The sequence below is a fragment of the Phycodurus eques genome, chromosome 5 (assembly GCF_024500275.1).
Source record: "Phycodurus eques isolate BA_2022a chromosome 5, UOR_Pequ_1.1, whole genome shotgun sequence".
NCBI classification, from domain to species: Eukaryota; Metazoa; Chordata; class Actinopteri; order Syngnathiformes; family Syngnathidae; genus Phycodurus; species Phycodurus eques.
This window is the reverse complement of record NC_084529.1, coordinates 14328178-14347997: the sequence shown is the minus strand read 5'-3', so window position 1 is coordinate 14347997 and position 19820 is coordinate 14328178. Positions and strand designations below refer to the sequence as shown.

At 38.9% G+C, this 19820-nt stretch overlaps 1 protein-coding gene across 1 annotated transcript in view; it reads right to left on the bottom strand.

The window, feature by feature from the left end:
• Positions 1 to 3457: 3457 nt before the first annotated feature.
• The window catches only part of trim44 (tripartite motif containing 44), a 90114-nt gene continuing 73751 nt past the window's right edge, over positions 3458 to 19820 (bottom strand). Inside the window, exon 6 of the mRNA XM_061677743.1 lies at positions 3458 to 5789. Within this exon, the coding sequence (XP_061533727.1) occupies positions 5699 to 5789 (91 nt within the window). The 3' untranslated portion in view covers positions 3458 to 5698. The remainder of the gene's footprint in view (positions 5790 to 19820) is intronic.

Here is a 19820-nt window from a genome sequence, read left to right as displayed (position 1 = left end):
AGTAGTAGATCCAGAAGGCCGATATATAATTATACAGGCTACAATATTTAACAAGCTTTATCCAATTGTCAATGTATACGCTCCAAATAAAGATGATCCAGCCTTTTTTCACATGCTCTTTTCACACTTGTTAAACTTGTCAGCCACTTGTTCCTTTAACCATCACAGAATTACATAACACATTAAAAAATATGCAACCGAGACGGGCGCCTGGTCCGGACGGAATCCCTGTTGAATTCATTAAACGTTTTTGGCAAATACTAGCGCCTCTATTTTTCAGAATAGTCAATGAGATAAAGGATAAAGGTAGAATTAGTAGCCATATGAACACAGCTTCAATTAAGTTATTACTAAAGCCAAGTAAAGAACCCACCCTCCTGGCAAATTATCAGCCCTTATCACTGATTTATGTAGCTATCAAGATTATCTCGAAAGCCCTCGCAGCAAGACTTGAAAAGGTACATCCGTCAACAATCCACTATGAGCAGACAGGCTTCATTAAAGGTAGAAGTTCCACAAATAATGTCAGACGTCTGTTGAATTTAATAAGCATGTCACAGCGTAAAACTCTAAACGCAATCATCATGTCACTTGACAAGGATGTCCACTGTCACCAATGCTATTTGCAATATTTATCGAACCTCTTGTTGCCGGCTGTACGTCAGAATGCTAATATTAAAGGTATCTTCTCACTAGTGACAGAACACGAAATCAATCTATATGCTGATTATATTCTTCTTTACTTACAGGAACCCAAGTATTCTCTTCAGGTAGTCTTCAATCTCATCAAAACATTTTCACAAATATCAGACTACTCTTATTAACTGAACAAAATCAACAATACTACCAATAACAGCAAGCTCATGGACTCCTGCAGATCAAATCCTAGAGTACCCTATGCCGATAGGAAATATTAAGCACTTGGGTATCAATATTTCGTCAAAACTCACAGAGCTAACCAATTTACAACCAACCTAACCAAATTACACACCACTTCTGGAAAAAATCTCAGCTGACTTAATACGCTGGAATAACTTGCCTATATCATTACTGGGAAGAATAGCTACAATAAAAATGAAAACCTTACCTCAAATAAATTATTTATTTTCAATGATTCCATTTAAGACCACATTTAAATGGTTTCAAACCTTAGATTCTGCTGTAATACATTTTTATTCAAAAAAAAAAAAAAATGGAATCAGTCCATCCACTCTTCAGAAAAGTAAAGAGGAGGGAGGCCTAAATGCTCCCAACTTTAAACACTATTATTTAGCTAACCAATTACAATACCTCATCAGATGGTTGCACCACAGTGAGGAGTGTGATTCTTGGCTAGAATTGGAACAAACAGACCGCAACAACATCAAACTACCAAACCTCCCATTTATTGCTACTTGTCTTAAACGCCAACGCTTCAAGAATTCAATAATCGCATGCACCTTAACGGCTTGGTGGAAAAGTTTAGAATCGACAGGATCTAAATTAGCTCCCAGTATGCTCTCTCCAATCTGGCATAATGCAGATTTCGAAGTTAATAATATACCCCTTCATTTTAGTACATGGGAACAACATGGAATTAACCACCTACAACAACTATTTAACAATAATGTTTTAGACACGTGATGAACTGTTCCAAGAATTCCAAATAACAGCCGGAAACTTTCTTCAATACAATAAATTAAAAGCAGCAATAAAAAAAAGAATACCAAGACTCCAGAGCACCCTCGAACTGCCGGAGTTTGTCAAGCAAATATTGAAGCTTCTCCCGCAAAGTAAAAGAAATCACTCAAAAGTTTATAAATTAATTTCATGTACTAAATCAATGCACTTACCAATCACAAAATGGGAGAAAGGAGACCTTTCCATGTCTGCTGACCGTAGCTACTGGATACAGGTTTGTAACAATACGTTTAGAATGACAAAAAAACAAAAATCTACAGCTTATACAATATAAAGTGCTTCATAGAACACACTTTACTCAGTACACTATGCATAAAATGGGCTTCTCTCCATCTAATATATGCGTGCAATGCACCAAAAATACCCCAGACACCTATTTTCATGCTATATGGGAATGTACACCAATTCAATGCTTTTGGTCTTCGGTTATACAAAAACTCTCGTATATTTTAAACTGCAGGATTCCACTTTCCCCAAGATTGTGCATACTTGGCGACTTAAGCATAATTGACCTCCCTAATAAATATTCACAATCATTACTTGTCGCGTTAGCAACCGCTAAGAAAACAATTCTATTAAACTGGAAAAACAAACAAGCTATTAACATCGATCAGAGGCTAAATCTCATGATATAATATATTGCGTTAGAAAAAATATCAGCAGAACAAAAAAATCAATTACATATACAACACATATACGTAGATAGCTGGTCACCTTTCCTCAACATGCTAAATCTAGACTCTTGATTCCTTTGCCTGAGTAGGGTGCCATCTGACATTTGACAATAGCAAGACTATTTTCTTAAGTGTGAAAGTAAACAATTGAATTTTATATTCTTTGTTGTTGTTGTTTTATTATTATTCTATTTATTATTTTTTTATTTTCGCACATTTTAGATCGGTTTGCATGGTGAAAAGACACATGCATGCTGTGGGGATCTTCTCCTCTTGTCCCTGTGTTTGCTGTTCCGGAGTCTGCGGGGGCGGGACTATTTTTCACTCTTTCCTGATCTAGGGGGTGGGGGGGAACCACTGCGGGAGGGCCAATGACTGCTAGTCGGGACCTGGCAGTCATCGTAACAGTGGGGGAGGTGGGTCTCACTCACTTGCATGGCAGTGCTCCCGAGGCCAGGCCCCCCGGGCTGGATGACTGCTTGGTGTTGGGGCTGACCTCTCATGGCCCAGGGCTGTTCTATCTTGTCCTGTCCTTCCCTCACAGGGTGTAGCACTACAGCCTCATGCAACACTCATATTTAATGTTTCATTGTTGTAGATAATGTAATGATTTACTTCACTCATCCTGTTTACAATTAGTGCTTTGTCTTTTGTCTTTGTTTCTCTCGCCCTTCTAGAAACTTTGTTCTGTTCGACTGATCAAGTCTGATTCTCAATAAACCTCAATTATAATACCACAGCGGAAGCTTAAAAACTCCACTGTGACACAGTAAAACTTTTGGCATAAAAGGGATACAGATTTTCCATTCTGCTTGACCTAACAGCCGAACAGGACAAGACAAAAAAAAAAAAAAAAGAGTGACATGCATCGCAATGTGAGTGATGGTGACGTGCATGCTGAGTAAGTATTCTTGTGCCGGTGAAACATTTCAGGTGAACAGCAGGTACGGTTGTGATTTAGAGTTGATGAAACGAGCCAGAAGCCTCTGGTTTTGACTCCTTTGAGTTATTAGACACCTGGTATCTGCATTTAAATGCATCTGGAATGAGGCAGATAATCTAGGGAGCTTTCTGACTCCACCACCCTTTGTTCCAGTGCATCCTATTCCCCCTCCTGTCTGGAGGCTTTGCTGCTTTGAATTTTGATAAAGTCAAACTAGATATAGATGCAACCATCCCCACCTGCTTGGAAACTTTTCAGATAATACAGTCTCGGTTGCCTTTTCGGTAACAAACACATTCTTAAAAAGAAAATAGAGATGCCATCTGAAACATCAAATCTAAGTGTATATTTACAGATTCAAGACAAAAAATAGACTAATATAAACAAGGATGGGACTGAGACTCAAGCTCCTATATTTTTTTTCAATAAGAACTTTACTGCATACTGAGTTAAGCACCCATGGACTGTTGTCATGTCACACATAACCCATATATCACCTCTTTTACTGTAGAATTTGTGACTAGAAAAACAATCACATTAAAAATCTGCTGTGGTGCATCGTAAATGAAAGCTGTGCTTGAGCAGGTCAAGGTGGAAAGTGCATAAATTTGCCAAGACGGTAATTTGTCATAGACTGTGGATGGTTCGATAGATGAACAATACAGACAGTGAGCTGATACTGGGTAAATCTTTTTTTTTTTTTTTTTTTTTTTTATTACTGTTTGATTTCTACCCAACTCAAACTCATAAACATCCCTAAACCAATAGGTCTCAAAATGCTCCAGTTGTTGATTCTACATGTGCATATGAATCTAAAAGAGTCAGCGAGTGGTTCAGTAAATGGGAATGGGGGAATAAACCATTTGCCGGATTTACATGTAGACGTTTTGACTGAAATCATTCCGAATGAAGATCTCTGGTCAACTGTTTACCTGTGAAATGATTTATTCTGATCTGGTGTATAGATGTGCACTACATTTAATTGCAACAGCCGTTTTACAGACGTGTGACACGCGCAGATCGATGTAAACATCACATAATTTATCAAGATGGAGGTCATTCATCTACCTAGCACAGTAGTTGCAATTGCATTTATACTTTTATGAAAGCAGAAACTTGATAAAAGCAAGTAGTTAAAAATATTTCCGTTGCAGACCAGCTCTGGTTGGAAACCATATTTTTTTAATGCATAAACAATGACGTCATGGCCCATTTATGTCATAACAGAGCATGCGAAGGCATGAGACAGCTCGGCACCATTACGATTCACGGTTTACATGACAAAAATTTACTTCTGATCGGTTTGGCAAAAGGAATATTCCTCCCCCTGTGAATCGAATGAAATTCCATTGGGATTCGGCCTGTTTACGCCGATTGAGGTGTTTATATGGAGCATTTTTATTCGGTTTGGGATTCTAATCAAATTTTAATCCGAATATAAGTCTCCATTTAGGACTTCACAATTAATCAAATTTCAATCGTGATCCCAATTTTGGCTGCCACAATTAAATTCACTTAAGAACGAAGGAGCTCTACCTCTCTTTATTAATTCACTATATTGACGGGGATTTTCACACGAAAAGTTGGTGCTCGAAGCCAATTGTTATCACCTTTTAAGTATAGACTGTATTTGTTTCCAGTGAGTCGTACCTCCTGTTTGCACTCTGTAATAGCATATTTATTCAGTTAGCTCTTGGAAAAATTGAAATTCTTGGGGAAATGTTATTTTTTTTATGATGCGTTATTTATTCTTAAAGTCTCATTTTGCACTGAAAACTGTTTACATATTGTTTGATGAGAAGTAGTGCAATAAAAATACAGACGTTTTCCCTTGAGGAATAATCGTGATTTCAATATTGATCAAAATAATTATGATGAGCATTTTGGCCATAATCATGCAGCTCTAGCGCCATGTAAACCTGACTATAGGGGTAGCAGGATGATGAGAAGCGGAAGAGACAAGAGTATAAAAAGTAGTTTGATGTCTTTCTTAACACAACCAAATACAAAAAAAGCTTTCAACACTCCTGTCCTAAAAATAGAAAAACTGAAAGTAAAAAAATCCTAGTATTGAAGAAATGTCCACTTTCTGACATCTGCTGAGCTTAACGTACCCAATCTCCCTCTCTGAGTCCGTAGGCACACTAGCAAGCCCTGGATCCAGCTGGCAGTGGAAATTGGGCCAGATTGTAATCGATTGCAGAGAACTGCAGTGTTTCCATTAAGCGAAATTAATGGTTGAAAAAAAATGTAAATGTTCGAGAGGGGAAAAGTTGTTCCCCCTTGAGCTGTCACGTGACTTCAAGGTTACTTCACTGCCATTTGAGGAGGACGGACACTTAAGAGCACAATGAGGCTGAGAGTGGGTTGAAGCAGAAGTTAATGAACAGAAAGGCTACTATTATGGGGCATAGGCGTGGTCCATGGAAGGTCCAGAACCACTGACTTCATAGTCCCGTGGGTCCACCGGGTCTGCCCTTGGCACTGGTAGCCTGAAAGCAGCACAAAAAGAATAAATCACAACACTTATTTCTTTAAAAATTACAACACATACGCTCCATCGCACAGATATTATGAAATATAATAAACCTTTGTGAAATGAAATCAGCTCCAATCAATCAACACTTCAAGCAGAAAATCATCCATTGGGTCGTTTTTCTATCAGCAGCTTTGTGGCGATGGAGACAAAGTGAAAGCTAAATTGCTGAGACCTGAAGCAATCAGGGGCTGGCTGATAGATTCAATCTCACTGGAGACAGTCCACTCTCATCATAACATGCTCTAATTGCACAATGTTGAAACATATGAAACACATAATACAGCAGAAGACAAAACGAACGATTCCCACTCAAAAATAAAGTATTTACATAATTGCGTGACAGACAGCATAATCAGTATGATCGCATGGCGTAAGAAAATATACAATTATTGGTGTAGTCTGACTGAAAAGAGTGTTTAAAGAGGCTCAAAGCAGATATCCGTGTTTTGTTTCTCAATACATTTATAAATATGCTTGAAATGCTGAAAACATATGCAAAGACATAACAATAAAGTGCTGAATTGTTGCGATATAGCTTAAGCATCTTTTTCATAATTTGAATTTTTTCTGATTTTGTGTGTGGGGCTAAAACACAGCCCTGTGACATCATGGGGCTTTCTCACGCGAGTTCCCCCCCCCCCCCCCCCCCCCCCCGCCACACACTATATAAGGACAAAGTGATGTCATTTAGTTTGGCTATGCTGCTCAGTTGTGAGTTACCTGTACTTAGCTTCCATACCAAGGTCCATTTACCACTCCGGCGTGCAGTTAGCAAGGTATGGATGCCTCAATTTACAGAACAACTCAGTGACATTTTTTAAGCACCCAAAAAATGAGGAAATAAAATGGATTGACTTTTTGAAGATACGCAGATGGTGAGCTGATCAACACCACCAGCCGACTATATATATATATATATACATACATATATATTATACAAATATATTTGTTTTCCACAATATTATGTGTGTACTGTAAATATTGTATTCGTGTTAATTTCCGCCATACGATTAACTGCAGATACTACGACTACTACTGATCAGTGGACAGCCAATGAGCATGTATAACACACTAATGCCAAGTCAGTGTAATCTATATACTTAAAGCTCAAAGTTTGTGTGTCCATTTTCAAAGAATCACCCTCCCGCATGCCCCCGAACGCTCCGGCACGGCCCCGCACGCTCCAGCACGCGCCCGCACGTTTTGCACGTTCCTGCACGTTCCTGCACGACTCCAATGTTTCAAAGCCCTCTTTAAATACCAAACTAATAATACATATCATGACAGGTAATTCTTACTATTACATGCGACCAAGGACATGTAAAAACATGCAGAAACACGTACTATAAGTGTAGGATTATTTCAAAACGTGCAGGAACGTGCAAAAACGTGCAGGAACGTTAAAAAATGTGCAAGAAAATGTTTTTGCTCTAGAAAGTTCTTTGAAAACGGACACACAAAATTTGAGCTTTAAGTATATAGATGTTGTCTAATGTGCTTGAAGCTATTGTAATCACAGGCCCTTCTAAAGGTGAGAGAGCATTTCTACCCAGAATACCATTTTATAATGATTGTTTTGCAATGCGTATCAACAAGTCACAAGGTCAGTCTCTGAAAGTTGCTGGATTGGATTTGCGTTCTCCATGTTTTTCTCATGGTCAGTTTTATGTTGGTTGGCAGATCTAATGATTTGTGTACACTGACAGAGAATAAGATGACAAAAAATATTGTCCATCCTGAAGCATTGCAATAAAACCTTGAACTGCTTGATGTGTACTATATTATTGCGTGTGAACTATTCATGAGGTTTGGAGTGTCGCAGGAACTTGAGGGTTAAGGCGCCCGGCGCTAGTATCTGAATAAAGCAAGGTTGTCATCAGCATATTTGATTAAGTTATCCCTACATCCATGCTTTTATGTTCAGTTCTAATTCCTCTTAGAGCGCTAACATGCTGTCATTTCTGACCTGATGAAAAGTGGGTGAAAGTGATGATCAAATGGTAAATGTGCCGTAAAAAAGTTTCTCCTCCCTAACAGTGCCAAAAGTTACATCATACACCATTTCACACACACGCACACATATCCAGAACAAGACCACTGATGACAGAGGAGGCTCATTAGAAGCTCATCATCATGTTTAAGGTTTCTGTGTATGCAGAAGAGCCATGGAATGAAAAAGCAACCTTTACCAAATTACCACTATACTTGAGTTGTGCAAACACAAGGCTTTATAAGTATGCTGTCTCAGTATGATATCTAACCTTGTCATAAACAGTTTGGCTGATGATATGTTGAATCTCCAGACTATAAGCCTACTTGATAATTGGATGCAGTTAAGATGCCCAGCGCTTGTGATTTCTTTTTTTTTATTGCATAGCCTTTAATGCAAACTTTTATGACTAGCTGAACTGGCAGAGATTAATGCTATGATTGCCAAAATTCTGTGCAAGACCATGTCTTTAATTTTGTAAGCCATTGTGCGAGAAATTAATAAGTTTTTGAGGAATGGTTTCTTTCACGCAACAAATTGATGGCATCTACACAAAGCTGTTGGTTCTATGTTGTGTGGCCACGCGTTTGTGTTAACTGACCTCGTCTCCTCTCTCCTCCAAGGACACATTTCCATCATTTATAGTCACTGTCATCATGAAGCAGCTCAACACTGTTCTACCTCCACCACATCAGTTTTTCAACCCATGCTGAGAGCAGGGAGGGGGGGGGGGGCTTTGAGGGAAAAGGAAAAGAAACATTTCTGAAACACCAATGATCATTTTGAGCACTGCTCCCTGGATATTTGTGTTCGTGGAAAGAGAGAGCTGTTTTCTTTCCCTTCTTGCACTTCTCGGGAGAGACCACTCAAAACTCACCACACGGCATATCATCCATCCATCCATTTTCTGAGCCGCTTATCCTCACAAGGGTCGCGGGAGTGCTGGACCCTAACCCAGCTATCATCGGGCAGGAGGCGGGGTACACCCTGAAGTGGTCGCCAGCCAATCGCAGGGCACATACAAACAAACAACCATCCGCACTCACATTCACACCTATGGGCAATTTAGAGTCTTCAATTAACCTACCATGCATGTTTTTGGGATGTGGGAGGAAACTGGAGTGCCCGCAGAAAACCCACGCAGGCACGGGGAGAACATGCAAATTCCACACAGGCGGGGCCGGGGTTGGAACCCGGGTCCTCAGAACTGTGATGGAGACGCTCTAACCAGTCGTCCACTGTGGCGCCCACAGGGCATCTCATAGAACAGAATTAACTGCATTTCTACAAAATGCAAATACACTTTAATTTCAAAACACTGCAGCATGCAGCAACCCCACAAACACATGCACCTTGGCATTGCTACAAGCGAGCCAGCCAACAGAACTGATGACTGAATGAATGAGTGAATACACCCACATAAAGCAGTTGCTATAGTTTCGCCCATCTCTCGTCAGTGTACATTCAGTGGATTAATAATTCAATTGTGCTGTTTCCATTCAAAATTATTGGCAACAGTCCCACGTGTACTTTCATCAACCACACAAATTTTTACCGAGTATTCAAATTGGCTCCAGCATCACACAGGCTACTCAGGCTTTGTTATCGGCGGCACACTAAAGTGTTCAATGCAGCCTAATCCTGTCTGAGATGGTATCTGGGGTAAAATGTTGCGCGTCATCCTTTTCCATGTAAGCCTATCTGCTGCTTCCTCCTCTCGAACACCAACTTCCCTCATGTCATCCATCAACCTTCTCTTTGGTCTTCCTCTAGCTCTCTTGCCTGGCAGCTCCATCCTCACCATCCTTCTACCAATATACTCACTATTTCTCCTCTGGACGTATCCAAACCATCGAAGTCTGCTCTCTCTAAATATGTCTCCAAAACATCGAACCTCGGCTGTCCCTCTGATGAGCTCATTTCTAATTTTATCTAACCTGGTCACTCCGAGAGCGAACCTCAACATCTTCATTTCCGCCACCTCCAACTCTGCTTCCTGTTGTCTCTTCAGTGCCACTGTCTCTAATCCGTGCATCATGGCTGGCCTCACCACTGTATAAAATAAACTTTGCCCTTCATCCTAGCAGAGACTCTTCTGTCACACCTGACACCTTCCTCCACCCGTTCCAACCTGCTTGGACCCGTTTTTACACTTCCTGACCACACTCACCATTGCTCTGGACGGTTGACCCCAAGTATTTAAAGTCCTCCACCCTTGCTATCTCTTCTCCCTGTAGCCTCACTCTTCCCCCACCAGCCTCTCATTCATGCACATATATTCTGTTTTACTTCGGCTAATCTTCATTCCTCTGCTTTCTAGTGCATGCCTCCATCTTTCTAACAGTTCCTCCACCTGCTCCCTGCTTTCACTGCAGATCACAATGCCATCTGCAAACATCATGGTCCACGGGGATTCCAGTCTAACCTCATCTGTCAGCCTATCCATCACCACTGAAAACAGGAAGAGGCTCAGGGCTGATCCCTGATCCAGTCCCACGTCCACCTTAAATTCCTCACCGCTGTTCTGCTGCCCTCGTACATGTCCTGTATTATTCTAACATACTTCTCTGCCACTCCAGACTTCCGCATGCAGTTTCTTTGTAGATCTAAAGATTATTTGTAGATTCTTTAGAGCTACAAATACACAATGTAGCTCCTTCTGACCTTCTCTGTACTTTTCCATCAACATCCTCAAGGATGTTGATGGAAATGCATTTGTGGTACTCTTTCCAGGCATGAAACCATACTGTTGCTCGCAAATACTCACACCGGCGCCTTGCAGGTTGACGGCGCCGGTGGCGGACGTTGTTAACCCGGGCCACGACCGATCCGCTATGGAATTCTTTGGATGAACGCTCATATTTGTTTGGCAACGTTTTAAGCCGGATGCCCTTCCTGACACAACCCTCAGCATTTATCCGGGCTACAGTTTGCACTGGTTGTGCCCCCCATAGGGCTGTATTACCTACAAATACACATATGATGAGTTGTTATATAAAGCCAGTCTTTGGTAAGACTGAGGACACAAATGTAATAACTTATTCATTCTACCCACAGGAAAAAAAGGCCTTGAGAGAAATGGGGTGGTGACAGAAAAAGGACAGGGAGGAGCCTTGACATGCAACATAATGTCACCAAGTGCTTGATACATTCTGGAATGCAACGTTAAAGCCCTTGCTTTCTCTCGTTCATTTATCTTCCATGCTCTATAATAAAAGATCATTTGGTTGTATGGGTGTGTGTGCGTGCAAATGGGTGTGCCATTCCTGTCACCTGGGTTCTCTGCTTTCATGACTTATTCATGAGCATTAATGCAGTCAATGTATTATTGATCAGGACTGATCATTGCCTTTTCCCCTTGGTGTGACCATGGCCTGAGGATGGGGTGAGATTAGGCAAGGAGATCTGACACAATGGTCATGGAAATGTACAAGTACATAAACAGTCAAAACAGAAATGGCAGATAATTACTCAAACCAGCAACTTGTACTCTTGCGGCACTGCTACTACTGCATGTCCAGAAGAACTGTATTACTAATGTAAGTATTGAGCCACATACAGTATCACATACACTGTACTCTGATGGAGGGTATTCAAAAGACCATTCCATCAAGGTTTCTTTGCAAACTAGTGCTGCCAGGTGCATATTACAGTGTTTTCTCATTTTCTCATATTACAACCCCAATTCCAATTAAGTAGGGACGTTGTGTTAAACATAAATAAAAACAGAATACAATGATTTGCAAATCATGTTCACCCTATATTTAATTTAATACACTACAAAGACAAGATATTTAATGTTCAAACTGATCAAATAATCATTATCATTAATTATTTTAGCAAATAATCATTAACTTGTAATTTTATGGCTGCAACACGTTCCAAAAAAGCTGGGACAGGTGGAAAAGAAGACTGAAAAAGTTGAGGAATGCTCATCAAACACCTGTTTGCTCAGTCATTCACAAGCAAAGATGGGGCGAGGTTCACCTCTTTGTGAACAAGTGTGTGAGAAAATACTCAAACAGTTTAAGGACAATGTTCCTCAACGTACAATTGCAAGGAATTTAGGAATTTCATCAGCTACGGTTCATAATATCAAAAGGTTCAGAGAATCTGGAGAAATCACTGTATGTAAGCGGCAAGGCCGAAAACCAACATTGAACGCCCGTGACCTTCGATCCCTCAGGCGGCACTGCATCAAAAACCGACATCAATGTGTAAAGGATATCACCACATGGGCTCAGCAACACTTCAGAAAACCAATGTCAGTAAATACAGTTCGGCGCTACATCTGTAAGTGCAACTTGAAACTCTACTATGCAAAGCAAAAGCCATTTATCAACAACACCCAGAAATGCCACCGGCTTCTCTGGGCCCGAGCTCATCTAAGATGGACTGATGCAAAGTGGAAAAGTGTTCTGTGGTCCGATGAGTCCACATTTCAAATTGTTTTGGGAAATTGTGGACATCGTGATCTCCGGGCCAAAGAGGAAAAGAAGCATCCAGACTGTTATGGACACAAAGTTCAAAAGCCAGCATCTGTGATGGTATGGGGCTGTGTTAGTGCCAATGGCATGGGTAACTTACACATGTGTGAAGACACCATTAATGCTGAAAGGTACATACATGTTTTGGAGAAACATATGCTCCATAGAAAATGGATGGATGGATGGATTAAAATGCATGAGAATGTTCTCTATTTTGAACATTAATTTGTAACAGTGTGATTTTTGTAATGTTTTACTTTAAAATGTCAGCAGAATTATTAATTATTTAGAAAGCTAAGAATTGTCAGCTAAGATTTATCTGTGAGCCCGAGGCAGTCCTCAAAAGAGCCACAGGTTCCCTAACCTTGCTCGAGAAACACTCCCATTTCTGTGGCACTTGATCCAGTCTCATTGCCATATGAATAATACTGCAGTAGCTTGGATATGACGGGTAGTGTGTGTGTGTGTGTGTGTGTGTGTGTGTGTGTGTGTGGGTGGGTGGGTTTGTGTGTGTGTCAAGAGAGAAGCCGAAGAGCTACAGTGCATATAAATAGTCTACACACCCCTGTTAAAAATGCCAGACTTTTGTGATGTAAAAAAAAATGAGACAGAGATAAATCATTTAAAAATGTTTTCCACCACCACCGTGACCTTTAATCCGTACAAATCAATTAAATAAAAAAACCAAACATATTTCAGTGGGTAGCAATAATAAACAACTGAAATAATGTTACACAAGTCAGCGCACCTTATATGAGAGATGTGGCTGTGTTCAGACATAAACAATTACATCTAACATGTTAAATGGGAGTTAGCACACACCAGCCACCAGGTAAAGTGCCTTTTTTCTTTAACCCCAAATAAAGTTGAGTTGTTTTAGCAGGCTGCATTTTTTTTTCTTTTCCTTTCTAGCAGAATCCTAAAGGTTTTCTGTAAACACTGACCGCTATTTCAAAGTTGAAACTGTTCATATTCCTTCCAGCTTGTCAAAGGACCAGTTCTTTTAAAAAAAATAAAACATTAAAAAATTAATAAAAAAAATAGCACGCTGGTGCCAGCATCATACTTTGGGGCTGTTTAGTTTTAGCTAGAACTGGGGGCTCTGACAGGGTGGAGGGCATATGAATAGTTTGAAATAGTCAAGTCAACTTTATTTGTATAGCACTTAATCACAAAAGCGACTTAAAGGGCTTCACAGAAAAGCAGTCAGTGTTTGTACAAAACCCTTAGGCTTCTCCAAATAAGAAAAACAAAGGGAAAGCGTACTAGAACAACTAAACTTCATTTGGGGTTAATCAAAGGCACTTTAAATGGTGGCAGGTGTGTAATGACTCTCATTTAAAATGAGTTTGCATGTGATTGGTTGATTCTGAACACAGTCATATCACAGTGGGTGTGCGCAGTTCTTCGGCCCCATTATCTAAGTTGTTTATTTACTTCGCCTCTAAATTGAGTTGCACAGGTTATAGGCCACATTGATGGTGGGAAAAGGTTTTGAAATACTTTGTCTAATTTTTTTTATGTCACAAAATCTATCATTTGAACAGGGCCATGTAGGCTTTTTACATCCACTGTAGGGAAAAGGTTATATGAGGTTGATTAAGCAAATATGGGTTCCATGAGAACCAGGTTGTGTATACTGCACTACAGTAGTGGCAATCACCCAGAGGGAAAAACAAATACTGCCATTTGCATTTACAAACAGTTGGGATACCGTCTACTGTATGTATATTCCATCATACAAGGTGACGGGGGAGTTCTCAAGCCCCAGGGGCTATGAGGTTTGGTCTAATGAGAGAAAATCCTTAATGGTTATTGACAAAGCCCACAAGGACAAGTCGCATCATTTTTCTTGAGTGAAGCACCACACTCTGCAACAATTTAATGAAGTAAAACCCATCACTTCTCCTGGGTGATTCAACATAATAGTTTTGCAGCAACCATGGGAAATTTGATCAAACCAAAGAGGTGACAGAAAATGAACTATAAATTGTGTGGGTGGGGTGAATATAAACTAACACATACATTAAAAAATAAAATAAATAAATAAATAAATAGTGGACCGTAATGTGAACACTACTGAACGCCTCTGATTTTCCCAACACCTCGCTACAATGATCATACCAGTAATAATTTGAGCTCGATATTGTTTGTATTCTAATGACAATAAATGTCAGGGGAGAAACAACCTTAGCCGGGAAAAAAAAGGTACATTGAAGTGAAGGGCGATTTAAAGTATGGAAAAGCATTTTGCAGGAAACAGACGAGTGGGCAGGTCCTGTAATGTCAGGAAATAACTGTGTTGATGATGAGACGAGGAAAAAATTTAGAGAATGTTGAAGATCCCATATGGAATGTCCATTACAGTTTGGCTTCTATAGTTTCCTTACACAGAGGTCATAACGATTAAAGATTGCAGCATTGCAGCAGAAAAGATAGCACAAGGTTTCTGCACCAACATCAATCGCATTGTAGTCAGACATTAAACAGTTTCTTATTTCAATATACTCTCTTCATTTTAATCAGTATCATCCATTGGAAAACATAAAATAAAATGCTGCACAGCAAATAGGGTAGCTGCGAAAAAAAAATCATGAAAACAACAACAAAAACTAGGATAGGTGAGGAAAATACTTATGAAATATGAAAGGGACATTAAGGCTGGGAGATATGGTCTGAAATTCATATCATGCTAGAAATTTAATTAATTCACACTAAACTTAAGTGTAATAACTATAATGGAAGTATTTCAGAATCAGCTATATAGTCTCCTAATTAAGCTAAATTGATTTTTTTAAAAAACAGAAAAATAAAGATGTAATGTAATTTTTAAGAACAGATTGTGCAGATTCACAAGGTCAAAATTAAACTCAGCACTCTATGGTGCAACATAGTGCAACCAAACAAATAATATTGCTGGTGTTATAAATATTTAACATACTATATATTCATATACTTTTGACCTTACAGGCTCCTCCCCCTGGCTAATGTATGCGATTCATTTCCAGTTTTCAGACATCTATGCAAACTATGTGGCTGTTCTATTATTTTCTCTTTGGAAATAATTTACCTGATAATTTGCTGTTCATATTTGCTTGGACTCGACTGTGACGTGGTTTCATCCAGACTTACATTACAGGGTCGATATGCAGTTTTCAAACTGCTAGCAATATTTGAATGCAGCCTCATTTCAGTAACTCGACTACATAATGCAACATACCTGGGATAACACAGAAATCAAAGTTTATCCCTGTCACTAAAGCAAGTAGAGGAACTGACGCAAAATGTGAAATGTCAATTAGAGAGGAACAAAGGCATAATACAATACTGAAGTAATATAATACAGTAGTTTAATTAAGTTCAAGAGTGTACACCTCAGACGAACTCCTGGTTTCAGTGACGATAAACGTTAACTGATTTCTACCACAGAGGCTTGCTCTTGGTCCATTCATATTTCTATCCCAACAGGGCATTACATCATCATACCTCCCTTTAATGTTCTTTTTTTTGCTATTCCCTTCAATTAATTCTGTTCTTGACTTACACGTTATCTAAAGCATCCTGAGCCAAATGATAACTGATCTCAATAAAACCTGCATCAAGAAATGTTTAGGTCCTCTAGCGATCAGCAATGGCGATCTGAAAAGGCCTAAATTCCATAGAAACACTTCATTTTAACAATCAAATACTAGCTAATCCCTCAGATCACAAATGGCCCTCTGAAAAGGGCTTAAATCCAAAGAAATTATTTCATTTTAACATAAATCCTAAACTATTCTTTCTTCTGATCCCCCAGATTCCATTGTTCATTTATAGCTGACACAACAATACGGGTTTAGGATTACTTTGACAAATCTTTGACAAGCATTATAATATCCTGTAACATCAGTTAAAACTACTCTGCCAAAAGAAAACTTTCTTTTCTGGGATGGACTCCAGCAGTGGAAACGTACCATGCGGTCAGAAGAATCAATAATTCAGGTCATTCTGACAAAGGACCAAAGTTTAAGATTATTTTTAATACTGGTAAACCAAGTCCAGAAATTGGCCTGTCACAGAAATGGTAACATAATGGTAAGAAAAAGAGCTGACACAGGACATACTGGAAAACAACTAATAATAATAATATTAAATACAGTTTTGATTATAGCGAGCTCATGACAAAGGACAAGGCTCAAAATACCGCACATATCGTAATCCTACTCATATTTTATTGACTACTTAAATATTCCCAAATTCAGGTAATCAGACCATGTTCACATGCCATTGAAGTAATCTGAAAACAGCCTTATTGTGAACACGGCTGACAGACTGAAGAGACAACTCATAAACCAAGTGTAACTAACCTTGCTTTATGAGCATTTAACTCCAAATGTCATTTAAATGTGAGGCATTTAGTGGTGATTTGTCAACTTTAGTCTCCAGAAAAGTAGAGTATTAGTAAGACACAAAATATTCATTAAAATTTGTAATTTTCAATAACATCAGTGAGAAGTTACCACTCCATACCACTCCATTTTTTGGAGTGGGATAGCTGGAGGTCAATGTAAAAATGGAGACCAAGCAGCTTACATGTTATTTTAAGTGTTTTTGTGAGTATTTTCAAACCACTGACACACATAATTTGGTTGACTTTAGTAACGCTAAAATACCCAAGAACCAGGCCAGGTATCGTCTTTTATTCCACTGTTAGTTGTTGAAATTAAACCAAATTAAATTTGCATTCAGATCAATTGTTCGATAAAAAGATTTTCCTATCAAAACATTTTTTCAAAGTTTCTTTTTTTTTTTTTACTGTGTTGGTGGTGGGCGTCTCTGACAAAACTACCACATGAAAAGGACGGTGGGTGGCCGCATATTTGAGTTCATCACCGGCAAAGGGACCTGTTTAGACATCCAAATAAGATTAGCACTGATGTTACGGAAAAATATAATGTAGCCCAGATTGGTGTATACTTATCTCCTTGTATGATAACTATGAAGGAGGACACGGGAAAGAATGAACACCTGCTGAATTTCCTATTTCGCTCTTCAGAATGAAGGAAGTTCACGCAGCAGCTGCGTGAGTGCGCGAGGTGCGTTCAGGGACACTGCGTGAATGGGAGTGAATGTGTTCTTTTGTAATACAGTATATACTGTAATTGTAAAAATGGATTACAAGGAAAATTATTATTTGTAACAGAATGCTTTAGTTAAAACACTGTACGATCACATTGTGATAATTTGGAATTTATTTTGTTTTATAATGTAAGAATATATATTTATTTTGTTAATATATTCAGCCAGAGCTGCGAAGAATGCAAAGGAAGCAATCTCCTTTTACCATCGTCATACTGTGTTGCGTGTTTTTGTTTTCACATTCAGGACAAAAGTCCTGTTTTTGTTATAATTCTTCATTTAAAAAAAAAAAAAAAAACACCATTCGAGATGAGGTGAAAGCTGCAGCTGCCTACTCGTGTGGACTGAATGTGTAGCAACAATGGGAAAATGAAATGCCAGTATTTTGAGGGAATTAGCCCATCAACAAAACAAAAAACAAATAAACTATGAACTAGTTTGTTTTTGCACCGGTAAACTTCATTCAAAATGTTTAATTATGAACTATGACCTGAACTAGTTAATTTTTGGAATGATGAATTGAACTTTGAACTAGTACACGTAGAAAATTAACTTTCCCAACGCTGATCCTGTATTGTTTCACATCGCAATATAAATATCATTTAAAAAAAAAAAATAAAAATCACGTCATTTTTTTTTTACCAATATCGGGCAGCCCTCGTACATAGTTTGCTTTGAGAGCTCAGCCATGAGAGTCTTGCAGCACTGACGCGTCATAAAAGACAAACAGAGGTTTGTTTATTTTGGGGAAAGAGACTTTGTTTTGTAATTATCAAGATTAGCACACTAGCCACTTATATATTTGGTAAAACGCTAGGTCAGAATCAGAATCATCTTTATTTGCCAAGTATGTCCAAAACACACAAGGAATTTGTCTCCGGTAGTTGGAGCCACTCTAGTACAACAGACAGTCAATTTACAGAACACTTTGGAGACATAAAGACATTGACAAAAAACAATTGTGCAAAAAGATGCAGCGATCCTCTAGCACTTAGAGCAGATCCTCTAGCACTTAGAGCAGTTCGAATGACTAATATTGCAATAGTCCAATAGTAACGCTTAACTTAGCAAAAATAATAATACACATTTTTTGAGTGAGCTAATTTTTGTAGATAATTTTTTTTTATAAAATTAGTTATTGTACTGAATGTTGGTTTGCGGTTCAGCGGTTTTGTGCCATCTTTGTGGATATTTATACTTGCATTTGAGCATGCAATATATTAAGATACTGTGATGTACATTGGTTCAATTTAAAAAAAAAAAAAAAAAAAAAAAAAAAAAAAAAACATGCACATATTTTGCCCATATCTAAAACAGCAATTTGTCATACATCTGGTTGGGAAGTGCGCGGTCCTAAGTGACCCCATGGTAGCACTGACAAAACATTGTGGACCCCTCATTTAAGTTTCCCATTCCTGGGCTAAACAGTTTTATTTCATAGAAAATGCAAGAGATGAAGACTAGAATAGAAAATTAAAAACAATGTTTAAAATGTCTGTATATACATAAAAGAAATCAACTGCCTTTTTTCAATTATTAATCACATTTTCTTGAAGTTTGTGGATACAGCACGGATATCATCAGAATCATCTTTATTTGCCAAGCATGTCCAAAAAACACACAAGGAATTTGTCTCATTAAGATTAACTCACAGATATGATTTCTTAATGCTTGCAGATTGCAAAGAGAAACAAAAGAAGCCAAAAAGAGAGTCTACATTCACATGATCCCTATTTTTAGCTGGCTGAGTAATAAACAATGACAGTCTGCTCCTGTCAAGCTCACTGCTCTAGTCCTACTGCTCAGCGGGACATTCTGCTCCTGAAAAACAATACAACACCCTGTGGTGTTTCCAGGCTGCTATAGAGACTTAATCAGCTCATGGAGAAAGTGAAGAGACAGGGCAAAACAAAAAGGCAATGCATCATGGCAGGGACAAAGCACTAGCGGCTGTTTAATATGACCCTTCGTGTGTTCTGAAGCTTACTCGTTGCAGCAAAATGCAACTACAGAATAAACAAATCTCATCATCCACCAAATGCTTTTACATGACATTGTGTGGTAAGGAAGGGCAGCGCAAACGACTCCATCAAACGATCGCGTGCAGCCAACTATGTTCATGATGCATGTATTATCCCGAGGATACCTGCAGATAGACTGAGCAGCTGGGGGGAAAGGTCAGCGATGCAGAATGAAAGACTGAGCTGATGCTTGGGGATCACACAGGTTTCTGTACAGCAGCAGGTGTGAGGAGTTGGATAATTATGTTAGCGCAAAATGAATGGATTCCCAAGCCATTTAAACATGGATGCCTACTGTTAATCAGAAAGCGGAATTAATGCAGAGACATTATGATAACGCCATTTGACCTCAATCTCATTTGGTAATT